This window comes from Haliaeetus albicilla, chromosome 12 (assembly GCF_947461875.1).
Source record: "Haliaeetus albicilla chromosome 12, bHalAlb1.1, whole genome shotgun sequence".
In the NCBI taxonomy this organism is placed as follows: domain Eukaryota; kingdom Metazoa; phylum Chordata; class Aves; order Accipitriformes; family Accipitridae; genus Haliaeetus; species Haliaeetus albicilla.
Window position 1 is genome coordinate 25,480,738 of NC_091494.1, and position 12,996 is coordinate 25,493,733.

The following is a 12,996-nucleotide window of genomic DNA, read 5'->3' on the forward strand; positions in this document are numbered from 1 at the left end:
GCAATTGATTTCTACATACTGATACTCAGCTAGGAAATTATCTCAGTATTTGGTAGCGTATTCTCCTTTTCTCAGGGTGCAGGAATATAGGCACCTCAGTTAGGATGGCCTGGCTCTTTTTTTTCACCTATAACAGCACTTTCTCATTAGTTTTCCTTTGTTTCTGCTGCTGGAGAGGGAGGCATCTGCCATGTCCGAGAGAAGAAAGCCCTCATGATGGGCAAAACAGATGTGAGAAAGGGAATGAATACTCAGACCTGCTTAGCACAGCACAAGATTTCACTTTCCTGAGTGGTCCTTCCCTCGTGCACCCGCCCAACATAAATTCTGTCACGCAATTTCCAAGTAATTTACATGTTTTCACTAGCATATAGGAAATGTTTCCAGATTCTCACATTCCATGTTTTAGAAATTCCTAGTGTGAAAGACTGTAGGACATACTGTGATTTAGATGCATAGGGAATTTCTGTACGTAATTTACATTAAACGAAAAGCTACACAAATAAACCATCTTCCCATGGGGGAAAAGAATGTTCTTAGTGTAAAATATTTTCACTCTTATGTTATGGGAGAAGACAGTTCTTTATGGGAGAAGACAGTTCTTTAAGTGGTTATTCTGACCCCATAGCTTACAAGAAAACATTCTTTAAATTACAATCACTGTTAAAACAAAGCTGTCCACAGAGCCAGACACAGACACTAGCTTTTCAAAGGCTGCATTGGAGCCAGCAGGAAATCACTGGCTGCGGCGTCAACACCCCTTTCTGCCCCTGACATTTTTCCGCGTTATCTTCGCACTGAGGCAGAGCGGCCAATTCGCGGTCATGAGGGCCAGGGTTACGGGTCCACCGCCACGGGACACGCTCGCTCTGACAGCACCGACGCTGTGGAGAGTCAGAAGCCAGGGCTGGAGGCCGCGCTCGGGGTGCGCCGCCGAGACCGGCTCTGAGGCAGAAGACTGGCTCCATCGCTCCCCGAGACCGCTGGCCCTTCCCTCCGCGGGGTGCTACCGCCTCGGGCCCGGGAAGCGCTGCCCGCGGGGTAGCACGCTGCCCTGAAGCGCAGCTCGGCCCCTGAGGGAGCGCCGGTGCGGGCCAGCCCTGCCCGTCGCTCCCCGCCGCCGCGCACCAAGATGGCGCCACCTCCCTCGGCCCGAAGGGCGTCCGCGCGACACCCCTCGCCCCGCCCCGCCCCGCCCCGAGGCGGGCTCCGCGCGCCTAGGTGCGTCATCGCCCGCCGCCGGAAGCGCCAGGATGCGGGGGCGCCTGCTGCGCGCCTGGCGCGAGGGGGTGAAGGCGGCGCGCGGGGCGGCGGGGCGGGCGGGGGCGTCGCCGCCATGGCGGGTCCTCTTCTTCGGCACCGACCGCTTCGCCGTCACCGCCCTGCGAGCTCTGGAGGCGGTCAGGTACCGCCCGCTGGCGGCGGGGGGGCCGGGCCGAGGGAGCCGGGGACGGCAGGGGCTGTGGTGGGAGGGGCGGCCGGGCACCGAGGGATGGGAGATGGGGGCCGGTGATGGGGTTCAGGGGGCATCGGGGGATGAGCTGGGGTCGGGGGAAGGGGGGGGGCAGGGGCCGTGGTTTGGGCAGAGGTTGGTAGGGAACGGGTGGGGGGAAAGGGACCTTAGGGTGGGACAGGGACCGTGGCGTCACGAGTGGGTCGATGAAGAGGGATCACAGGGGGGTCAGGATTCGGAGAAGGGGCGGGGACCGCGAGGCTGGGCGAGGGGGGTCTGGGATTGAAAGGGGGAAGCCAGGGGTGGCGAGGAGGTCGGGGTTGGCAGGGTTGGGAGGCTGGGGTCAGCGATGGGAGGCTGGGGGCAAGTAGGGGATAGGAGTTGGAGGGGCAGGTGATGTGGAAGGGCACAGGGGCATAGCGAGGGGTGGAGGCGACCTGGCCTTCGCCTCTCCCTTGCTCTGCCTGCATGAAGCCTTCAATGCCTTGTCCGCCCCAGGGAGCCCAGCGAGGACGCACTTGTGTCCAGGCTGGAGGTGGTGACCCTGCCCTCCCGCCAGCCTGGGGACCTGCCTGTGAGGAGCTGTGCCCGGGAGCTCCAGCTGCCTGTTCATGAGTGGCCACACACAGGACCTGTGGGGCAGTTTGATGTGGGTGTGGTGGCATCATTTGGACGTCTCCTAAGTGAGGACCTTATTTTGCAGTTCCCATAGTAAGTGACTTGACAGGACATCTTTTGCTGCTTCATTAGCAAAGCTAGACTCCGTTTTTGAGTCAGCACCTGTGTCTTATAGCAGGTGAGGTCAACTTCTTTCCTGGGTTCACCTGCTTAGCCTGAGCTCTACTTCTGTTGTGAGGTTCACTGTTGTTCTTTAACACATTGATGTAGATCTATGCAAATGTTCAGCATCGTGTGTTTACCTTTATTCCTCTCATCTCCCTTTCTGTATTTGCTGAGAAACTGAATGTTATGTAGTGTAAATTTTCCTTTAAATGTGTATTTAAGCAAGTAACACTTCAGAAGGTCTGAGGAGTTAATTCGTAAAGAAGTTTCGGTGTAGTAAATGTTGCACACCCATTTACATATAGGTTCAACTTTAAGTACTGTTCCTTTTCTAACTTTAAAATATTTCAATTCAGTGGTGTGCTGAATGTCCATCCCAGCCATCTCCCACGATGGCGTGGTCCTGCACCAATATTCCACACAGTGCTTCATGGTGATAAAGTGACTGGGGTGACAATTATGGAAATAAGACCAAAAAGGTAGGTTAGATGTGCTTGCCAAAACAACTCACTGCTTCTGTTGCTTCTCAGGACTTTAAATCATCACCACATCATTTAAATCATTCTATGCAATTGCTATTTTTTTAGTGTATGTGTTTAATATTAAAATTTGAAACACTTAGAAAGTTTCATCTGACCACATGAGACTTGCCACAAATACAGTATTTTAGTGAGTCCATAATTTGCACTCTAGACTCTAGGCCTGTTCTCTAATTCTTAGCATTTTTACAGGGAACAGACAGAGAACAGTCACAGAGCTAGATGGATAGGCTTGGTATGACACAACAGAAAAGATTTGATTTTCAGACTTCAGTGACCTGTAACCTCCTGTAAGTGAAACAGAGGACAGGCAATTGCCTGTCTAGGGATGAGAGAGAGATTATATGTTTTGGTTTCAGCACAAACTCTGGCTTAAAAGGCTTGTGAAAACACATTATGATAGTTATCTTTTCTTTCTTAGATGCTTGTCTGATAATAGATCTCAGGAAAGTGCGAAACAAATTTCTTCTGAATACTTCAGATTGTTTCTTCTGAGCTCTTATGCTTCTGAACTGTATATTGTGCACTCATATCAATCTCAGCTTGCTGAGGTGAATCTTGTTTGCCAAGATATATCTGATATTCTTTTCCCTGTGTTGTATTGTGAACAAAACATTATTTGATAATGTGTGAAAAATAAAGTTTTAGAGGGGGAAAAAAGGGTGCTGAGTTATAGCTTCTCCTCTAGTAAGCTTGTATCTTTTCTGCCTTACAGATTTGATGTAGGTCCAATTATTAAGCAAGAAGAGTTTCCTGTTCCTCCCCACTGCACTGCAAAGGAGCTGGAAGTGATGTTATCAAAGAAGGGTGCAAACATGGTAAAGTCATGCCAGCTAGTGTCACTGCTGATTAGTACCTTGCTTTTAACATGTGTAAACAGAATTCTTTTTAATCTTGTTCTGAGTTGACTGCAGCTATTAAGAGGAGAGTGATCTGAAACTTAGTGTTTGTGAGCACTTTGCCTTGCTGAGAGGAAAGCTGAGTAGTATGTGATAAGCCGTCAGCGCTGGTCCTGTGCATTGCTGTTCTGTTTCTGTTCAGTGAAGAACTCAAGTGCTTTGTATGGAAACAGTGCAGCTTCTTCTTTCATTGTAGCAAACATCTGCTTTTCCGTCTTTAATAATCAGCTTTCATTGTGTTCTAGGATTAATATCAGAGCGGAGATCTTTTATTCCATAAAAGAATACTTGTTTTTTTAATTGTGATTCAGTGTGAAGGATGCCTTTAGTGTGTTTGTACGTATGATACAAGTCTTCTGAATATACTGACCCAATTTTCTAAAAGCTAACAAGAAAGTTTCACTGATGAAAAATTAAGTACTGTATTTGTATGTCTTGGATTTACTGTTACTGTTAATAAATATACTCTACTTAGCTTTGCTAATATTCTGTACAAAAATTAATTTTGCAGCTGATATCAGTATTGAAAAACTTGCCTGAAAGCTTAAAAAATAAAAGAGAGCAACCAAAAGAAGGAGTAACATTTGGTAGGTATACATCATATTTAATGTAACTTGTTCATTTTTTTCTTTTATCAGCTGGAAAACTAAGTTTCTTCCTACTGTGCTGGGTTATATTTTTTCTTAGATACCTTTCTCAATATGGTCTCTTCACTGCCTTCTCTGGCTTGAAAAAGTCATACAGAGGGAAAAATGCTTCAGAATTCTTTAGACTTAATATGTTAATGTTTTTTTTTTCCAGTTGCCCATACTATATCAAAATCACTAGTGATGTCTCAAAATCTGAGTGAGTTTGTTATTCTTCATGGTTGTAGTGCAGACAAAAGTGACAGCTGTGCTTGTAAATATATGTTATCAGTTTGCAGTGCAATGGGTAAGTAAGAGCACAACTGAGAATAAAGTATAAATAATCCAGATTGGGGTTTTTACAAAATCTTTTCTCTAGTTATTCTCTAAGGTTCCTATGGCTAGATGGTAAACCTGCCATTGGTCAGGATAAAATCAGGTTTAAAATAGAATAAAATAGTACAGCTGTTTGTCTGCAGTAAGATGCAAAACAAAATATGAAGTCTTCTAATTTCTTTCCCCCCCCAGCTCCTAAAATAACTATAGCTAAGAGTTGTATAATATGGGAAGAGCAAACGGCTGCACAAATAATTCAACTGCATCGTGCAATAGGAAGTGTGGTAAGACAGTGTATTTTTTAACCCTTTTCTGTCCTCTAGCATGTCTGAGTTTGGTGTAGATATTTTAACTAATGACTAAAACTCGAGTTTAGTTATTTTAGCCTCTGAAACCTAGCATGTGTTTTTAAAATCCCAGCATAGTATAGCATTAGAGGTGGAACTGATGTGGAGAGGAATTTTCATGAACTTGATCCCAAGTGAGAAATCAGCTCAATAGTTTTGTATTGTTTCCTTAGCTCTGAGATTTCCACTGATGGATTTGAGAGGGTGTCAGAACACTATAATGACATCTTTGCATGATGGTAAACAGTGCAAACAGCTACAGTAAACAGCTAGTGGTTTGCTTGTCAATGAGATGAGGAAGAACAAGGAAAACTAGATATAGCAAGGAAAGTCTCTTATCTGGACATATGCCTAAATAATGTTATTATCACAGGTATCTTGCATAAGAAAAAAACCCTAGACAGTTGCCTGGAAACTGTGAAAATATTCTCAATGTGTCATCTGCTTCTGTTTCCAGTTTCCTTTGCAGACGCTCTGGAAGGGTACTACTGTTAAACTTCGGGATTTTGTAGAAGTGGATAATATCCCTGGTTTTGCTGGTATTTACTTTTAAATTAATCTGTTAAGTTTTTCTGTCTTGCAAACATTGAGTTGGAGAATGTACACAATTTTACTAAACAATAGCTTTAAGTACTGCTTTCTGAAACTCCAGTAGAACTAAGTCAGTCTCGTATATGATCAGAGTGCAGTAAGTTTCTGTGCCCAAAGGTGAGCATAAAATGGGTTTTGAGGACATTCCTGCTTTGTGATGATGTTGAGCGAGAGCAGCAGGTATAGTCCTGTGAATCCTCAGACTGGAGGATTTTAATCCTCTAATTAGTTAGGAGATCCTCTTCTAATGCCATTGTCTGGGGATCTCTCACGAGGAAAGCTGTCCCTGTGTGCTATCGCTTAAACCATTTTCTGTAGTAGTCTGAGTCTGAGAGCCTTGTGGGCCGAGTGGTGTGCCAAAGCACACAGGGCTTAATGACGGTTTATGGATCAGAGAGGGAGCAGTGCCAGAGAGACTGTTCTGATTCTCCCCTGCTCATTTGGGTATAATAAAACATAGAATACATTAATATATTTTTCAGCAAAATAGGGACTCAGGATGATTATCATGCTTCAAAGAGACAAGTGTTTCAAACTTTTTTGTACTTGTCATAAAAATGCAAGACAGTCTTGCTTTGCTTGTAGGTCGAATATTAGATGACTCTGGAGCTGTTCCTGGTTCACTACTATACCATAAAGTGTCACAAATGCTGATAGCTCGTTGCAAGGTAGGTTCTTCCCATTTGTTTTATATTCACTGCCCTAAAGATGAGGGTTTCGGTATTTGTGCATCACATAAATTTTGTCTTAATTGTCCATTGTTATTCACTGAAATAGTTTAGATTAGTATCAATCTTTTTATTTATTCTTCTTTACATATTATTATTATAATTTGTTCATTATTATTTATTATTTTTAATACTAATTTATTATTTTAGTCTATTTATTTTTACCTTGAAGATCTTTTAATTTCCACTAACAGGCTTTTCACTTGCAAGCGAGAATTTGACTTGTAATATAAACATGATGACATTAAGTAAAATGCATTCTGTAAGCCAGTCTAGTGAGAGCTAAAGGTAACTTAAAAACATGGAAGAAGCTTACTGCCATTTTTTGTTTTTATTTTTAGGAAGGCTGGGTTGGAATCAAAACAGTTATATTAAAGAAGCAGCTTACAGCAGTTGACTTCTACAATGGATATATGCACACTTGGTTCCAGCAGAACTCAAGAACAGTTCACCAGGAATGCAGATTTCAAACACTCAAACTTAGCACAGCAAAAAAGACTCTGAAAAAGAAGGAAATATTGGCACAGGATATAAAACAATAGATGTATTTTAAAATGTGGAAGAAGATGTTTCTATGTTAATAGTAATATAAAATATTGCAACGTTCACCTATAACTTTAACTTAGTTAAGGGGTTTCTTCCCAGAGTGTTTAATCTTGCTGTCATCTACATGTTTTTGTTGTGGCTTCCTGATGATACTCATTTCTCTTTCCCCCATCAAGGAAGAGAATCTCTGTGAATGCTGAATATAGTGAATAAATGCTTGTTTCCCCTATTGAGTAATAAATTTATTTTTATACAATGTTTTCACTTTCTTCTTGAGGACTTTCAGTATAATTTTCTTCAAGCGTAAACTGTGCACAGTTACTTTAATCTGGAAATATTAAAATCCTGTGCTTCTGTGTAACTCGGAGTTTAGTGTTCATTGAGACTCTTGGATCATCTCGTTTGGTTTTCTTGTGGACCTTTAAACTACCTTTGTATCCCCACATTGAGATGAATAACTTAAGCTTTAGCTGGGAACATCTAGAGAATCTTTTCCTGTCCATGATAGTTTTCTTAGAGTCAACTACACTTAACACAGCATCCCTTATTTCTCACTGGCATTTGATGCCACATCTTTATATAATAGCGTAGCTGGAGCTGTGTGCAGTTGGTCATATGCCTTTTTCAGGGTGGTTTGCTGGGTGGGGTTTTTTGAGCAGTCTGATGTTGCATCTGATCAACCTGTGAAATCATTGCCAACTGCTTCATTACCTGTGTCTTCCTGCTTATTGTCTTTGTGTAGTCTCAGTCTACAGGTGTCTACTTCCACTGTGCTGGAAGTCAGTTTCAATAAATCTTTGATTTAGAAAAGGAATAAATAGAATATTCCTAATGAAATCTGAGATCTCCTCATCCAGTTCTCTTAGGACCATGATGTTGTTTATTTGGGCCTCTGAAAATGCTGTAAGTAGTAGGTACTCTTTAATGTCATCCATGAATGCCAACTGATTGGTTTTAGTCACCTGCATGTCATGTGAGCACATGATTTTGTTTCCCTTTATATTCAGAAAAGAAAAAATTACTGTGTGTATTTGCTTTTCAATACAAGTGACTTGTTTTAATCTCACTGATTCTGTTTCTAATCTATAAACTTTCTATCTATAAACTTGTCATTTACCTTGTTCAGTAGATACTTTTCTTTGATATCTTCAGCTTTTCTGACCCATTTCTTACTTTTCCTATTTAATGATATTGATTGCCATGTCTTCCTTCTCCTTTTTGTTTTCATATCCTAGAATATATCCCACTAATAATCTGTGTGTCATCCATCCAGAAAACTTAAGTTCTACTGTCATACTGTCTCTTCTGATGAAAGAGGTTTTTACCTGATGAGGAGTAGTTAATCTAATCCAAGCTTTTCTTCAACCTGCCTTTGGTTAATGGCATGTATAAGAAGGAGCGTTTCATGTGAAGAACCCCCCAAACTAATGACTCTTACTTTCTTGTCATGGAAGTAACATAGCACTGTGAGGATAACAGCAAAACGAAGACCAGCTGCCTCTGAGGAGCTGCTCTAGTTTTATTTGCTCAACTTATTCCTGCTTTTTCTGAATACTGAATTAAAAGCAGAGTCCCTGGAGCTATTCGGACTTGGGGAGGCACTGTTCTGTTAGCTTCATATTTACAGCATTATCACTGACATTTTGGAAGCCTCAACAGAAAAAAAATTGGAGGAGTTCTGTAGGCTTGGTATGAATGGTTCTGTTTTCCTCATGCTCATCATTAAATGTCAGCATATCCTTTTCCACATGTCCTTTTGGCTCCTCAGACTTTTCAACGCATTCATGTCTTTTCAAGCAGTCATGTCTGGAACTTAAAGCTCAAGTCAGGTGTTGAATTCATGGGACTTATATCAAGGTGACAGGAACTTGGTGTGCTTGAGTGTGACTCACTGAATAAAAGCAAAAAAATCTAGGAAAACGTGTTTTATGACATGGATTAAAATGTTTCTGAAGAAGCATCTGTTAAAGCAGATGCTGCAGTATTTTTCTTTAATTGCCATTGGTCCAACAATTAATCTGCCTCTGACAGGTTTTCCAGAACACATGATCGTCCAAGAAATCCAAGCGTATGAATCATTCGAGTCAAAAACTGGAAACAACAGCAAGGTGGAAGTCAGGCTCCTGTGGAGAATTCCTTTTGTCTCTGACCGCAGACTCAAGGGTGCAGTTTGTGCTGCAGAAGTTATGAAACCGTCAAGTTCGTTTCCAAGCAAATGATGTATTTTTGTGTTTTGCTCCCACCTACTACTTGCAAGTAATGGTTGTGAAGTCATGTTGGTTTTACTCTGTTCAGATCAGTCTATGAAAGGTTATGCCAATAGAAGGGATGGTGGGTGGGTGGGTGAGTGGGTTTCGTGGGGGTTTGTGGGGATGGTGGGTGCATTTGGGGGTTTTCTGGGTTTTGTTACATCGCTGGTCTCAGCTGTATGGCTGCTTGCCTTGTGTTTTCCCTGCTGGAACTTCTGGGAATTTTTTCATCAGTTATTTTTAAAGAGCACTCGTAGGCATCATTGGAATTCAAATATTCAGTGTTTGCTGAGGATAAGAACATTTTCTCTAAAGCCTCTTCCCTGTAGACAGTGATGTTTTTGACACTAATTAGCTGCGTGGTAAGGGTCTGGCCTCGGGCATGGATTGTATCGGAAGTTGAATTAGCAGAGAAATGAGTATACAAAAAAAAAGAAAAACCACCACCACAATTTATAGATAATTTTAAGCACAAATGATACAGAATTTTGGACTTAGGAGAAGTGAAGTAATTTAGTTCATCTCTTAACGTGGGTGGACCCAACTTTTCTGATGTACCAGGTCCCCAGGCACTGGAAAATGGATTGTGGTTCATTATGACCTGAGCAAAATGAACGGCGAGATGTGACTCCCACAGAAAGCATACAGTATCAGAAGTTCAGGCAATTTAAGGTTAAAAGTTTTTAGATGACCAAAGTGTTAAATCAGCGGCTTTGTTCCTAGGAATTACTTTTGAGGAAAATTCCTTGAAAGTTCTTTAATTCCTTTGCTTTTTGGAATCTGCTCTGGCATCATAAAGTTGATAGCAAAGATGAGCTATGTTTCTGTGCTTTGCATCTCCAAAATGACATGGAGCAAAGCAATGTTATTGCCAGGTGGCTTTAAAGCTGCTAGTTGGAATGTTAGCTTCCAGCCCGCAGTGTCTGCATTAGGTGTTAGCATCAGAGAGAACCTGTAAGGCAATTTGTGCATCTCTCGCTGACAGTTTTAGACTGCCCCTCATTTGAGATCTATTGCTGTTAGTCGTTGCTGACAGGCAGTAATTTCAGTTCTAACTAAAGCATAAAGCAACAGCAAGGTTTGAGGTGGCATGTGCTCAGAAACCCTGTAGATGGTGCTCGCTGCATCTCTTTTAGGGGAAAACCAAGGTCAGCTGAGCAGAAGATCGTGAAAATATGGTACAGAACGTCTTCAGTTAGTTGTTTAATACCAAATAATGTCTAAACCATATTGTAGCCAGGATATCTATACTTGTAACTTAATCTTTTGATCTGTGCAGAGTTTGCTTTAAGGCTTCTCAGAATTGCTCTCTATGCGAGAGGTTATCAAAGATTAGACAGTTCTTTGTTGCTTAACAATTAATGTCCTAGCTCTGAATATGCACAACTTTACTCCAATTGTTTTATGGAGGAAAAGAGGGTAAGATAAATTTATTTTTTTATGGAGTAAATCTTTGGCATGTTATTTTTGGCATGGTAGAGAAGCTTTAAAGGGAATTGGTGTTCCCCAAGCAGCTGTTAGCTGAAATGTCTCTTTGGAAACTTTGCTTTCACCTAGCTCTGTAGGGATTTAACTTGGTAGGTAATGAAAATCTGATTATTTCTGCAGAACAGACAAAACAAAAATGGGGCATTCACTGATGAGGTGTGGAATAGCATGTCAGGGTTGACTCTGGAACATAGGCATGGTGATTCAATCCCCAGTACCACTGCTGAGGTCAAGTACAGCCACCCTAGCAATTGGAAAGCGGTACTAGCAAAATAAAACAGCTGTCTTCCTCTCGAACGAGAGGGGGAAAGTAGCAGAGGTATTCATAGACCCGGCATCCGCTATGGCTCAGTTTAAGATCACTGAAGCCGAATTACTGGTAGAACTGCAAAACGTTTGGGCACCAGAAGGGCTCTGGTGTTGGATAGGGATGATTTAATCTTGGATTTCAAATAAATGTTAGAGGGAGTGATATTTCCTAGGATGCTGGTGACTCGCAGTTAGATGCATCTGCTTCATGATCAGAAACCTTACTACTCCCCCCGTTTCCTAGGAAACCTCTTTATTCCTGTTTTCTGCTGAATAAATTACAAATAAACAAAAAGTTTAAGTGACTAATCACAGGAGTACTTGAGTCTTTTTAAAAAGTTGATTGCAGAATCCCTGAATAATTTGAAGGTTGAGACTGGACAAGAATCTCTCTTCTTTTGTTTATCCTAACTGCGGACAGCCTGGTAGCTTCTGGGAAGCAGTATTTTCCCTTTCTTAAAAACAGGAGGAGGGATAGATCACCAGATTTATCTGAGGGTTGGAAACTAAGTGACCTTAATGGAGGATGCTTTGCCATTAGCCCCAAACCTACTGATGTTTAGGAGCCAGGTCCTCTGCTTCAGCCTGTTTCTCAAGGTTGGTGGTCCATTGGCTAAGGCCGAGGGAGGAGCCGAGTCGCAACTTTCCTGCATTCCTCCAGCTGATGCTCTTGTTTGATATCTGGGAGTGTGAGTTCAGTTTCAGGTTGCAGAAAGGACACTGCTGTACACTGACCATGAACACAAGCGCTCAGGAGCTGGAGAAGTCAGAATTGACATTGAACTATAGCATAAAACTTGTGTGAGGGGTGGGTGCAAGGACCTGCTGTAGCTTTTTCTCCTAGACTTTCTTAATGTATTTGGCATGGTGGCTCGTCAGTAATGACAGAGTGTTAGCACTGAGTGGTGGTTGTTGGGCCAAGGTTGTTTTCTGCTGATAGTGTTTAAGCACCCGTGTTTGAAACCTCTGTCTTGCTCTGTGTCCAATGTACTCTGCCAGCAGCTGCCTCTGAGAGCTCAGGGAGTTGGTGAGTGCAGAGATTAGTTTGTTCCTCCAAGTTGGAGTTAAGCTGCGGTGGGGGACGGATTGGGGAAACTTGGAGAGCTTCTTGCTGTTTCACAGATAGGCAGAATCTCAGGCTGTACGGCTGTGAGCATTTCATTCCTGTTAAACAGACATTTCTCCCCAAAAGGAAGAGCCCTGTACTCTGCTGTGTTTTGCTCTGGCAAGCCCACATGCAGCACAGGGACCAGATCCCGAGCCTGCTTTCATCCGTGTATCTCCTGGGTTGGTCTGTAGAAGTGATTTGTGTTACTTTACCCTCAAAGTGATGAAACTAAGTTCGGGATTTGGCTGGCTCTCGGCAGAGGAGGAGGGGAGCAGAGGGAAGAGACATTTCTCTGCGAGTCTGCAGCACAAGCCAAGAGCTCTGTGGGAAGGTCCGAGCTAATGCTCCCCACTGGCTGCCTTGGCCCCAGCTCGCGCCAAGCCCTTGCAGCAGACTAGACACAAAAGAAAACACAGAGTCTAAATTCATTGGTATGAAGAGCATGTGCCAGAGTATTCCACAGCTCTTCCTTTTGTGCTTCTCTTCGATAACTGTCAATTTGCATAAAACCATGGATTATTAAGGGTTTTTTTTACCTTTTTAAGCATGATTCAGGCTGCATAGGCACTCAGTCCTGCACAGCTCTGCATTTAATGCCTAGGATGCCCCGTGTCAGACCTGAAAACCTGTTCTGAAGCTTGCTAAATGCTATTGAAAGATTCCCCATGCCCTTGATGGGCTGTAGGTAAGACACCATAGACCTAGAACTGACTTCATACCCATAGGAGGGGATCGGGTAGGAGAGGGAGATCTGTGCTTGAGCGTGTGTTTGAATTCCAATTTGCATCTAGTACCACTGCCCACCTTTTTGTGATCTCTCTTGGTGGAAATTTCGGTGTTGGAGGCTTACTGGCTTGCCTGCACCCCAAAAATTTATTGCCAGTGTGTGGGTGTAAACACAGGATATCTTCTGTGCTAATAAGGTACTCGATTCCACTCTAGAAGCAGTGGGCGTTTGATAGGGCAATTTAATAGGTCACTTGGAGATGGATCA

At 42.8% G+C, this 12,996-nt stretch overlaps 1 protein-coding gene across 1 annotated transcript; it reads left to right on the forward strand.

The window, feature by feature from the left end:
- The first annotated feature begins 1,117 nt into the window (after positions 1–1,117).
- MTFMT (mitochondrial methionyl-tRNA formyltransferase) lies at positions 1,118–7,077 on the forward strand. The gene is given in 10 exon segments (XM_069798585.1): positions 1,118–1,180; positions 1,182–1,405; positions 1,952–2,164; positions 2,593–2,715; positions 3,491–3,593; positions 4,186–4,261; positions 4,829–4,920; positions 5,441–5,522; positions 6,160–6,242; positions 6,644–7,077. Coding segments are annotated over 10 exon segments (1,245 nt in total). The 5' UTR covers positions 1,118–1,132; the 3' UTR covers positions 6,845–7,077.
- The last annotated feature ends 5,919 nt before the right edge of the window (positions 7,078–12,996 follow it).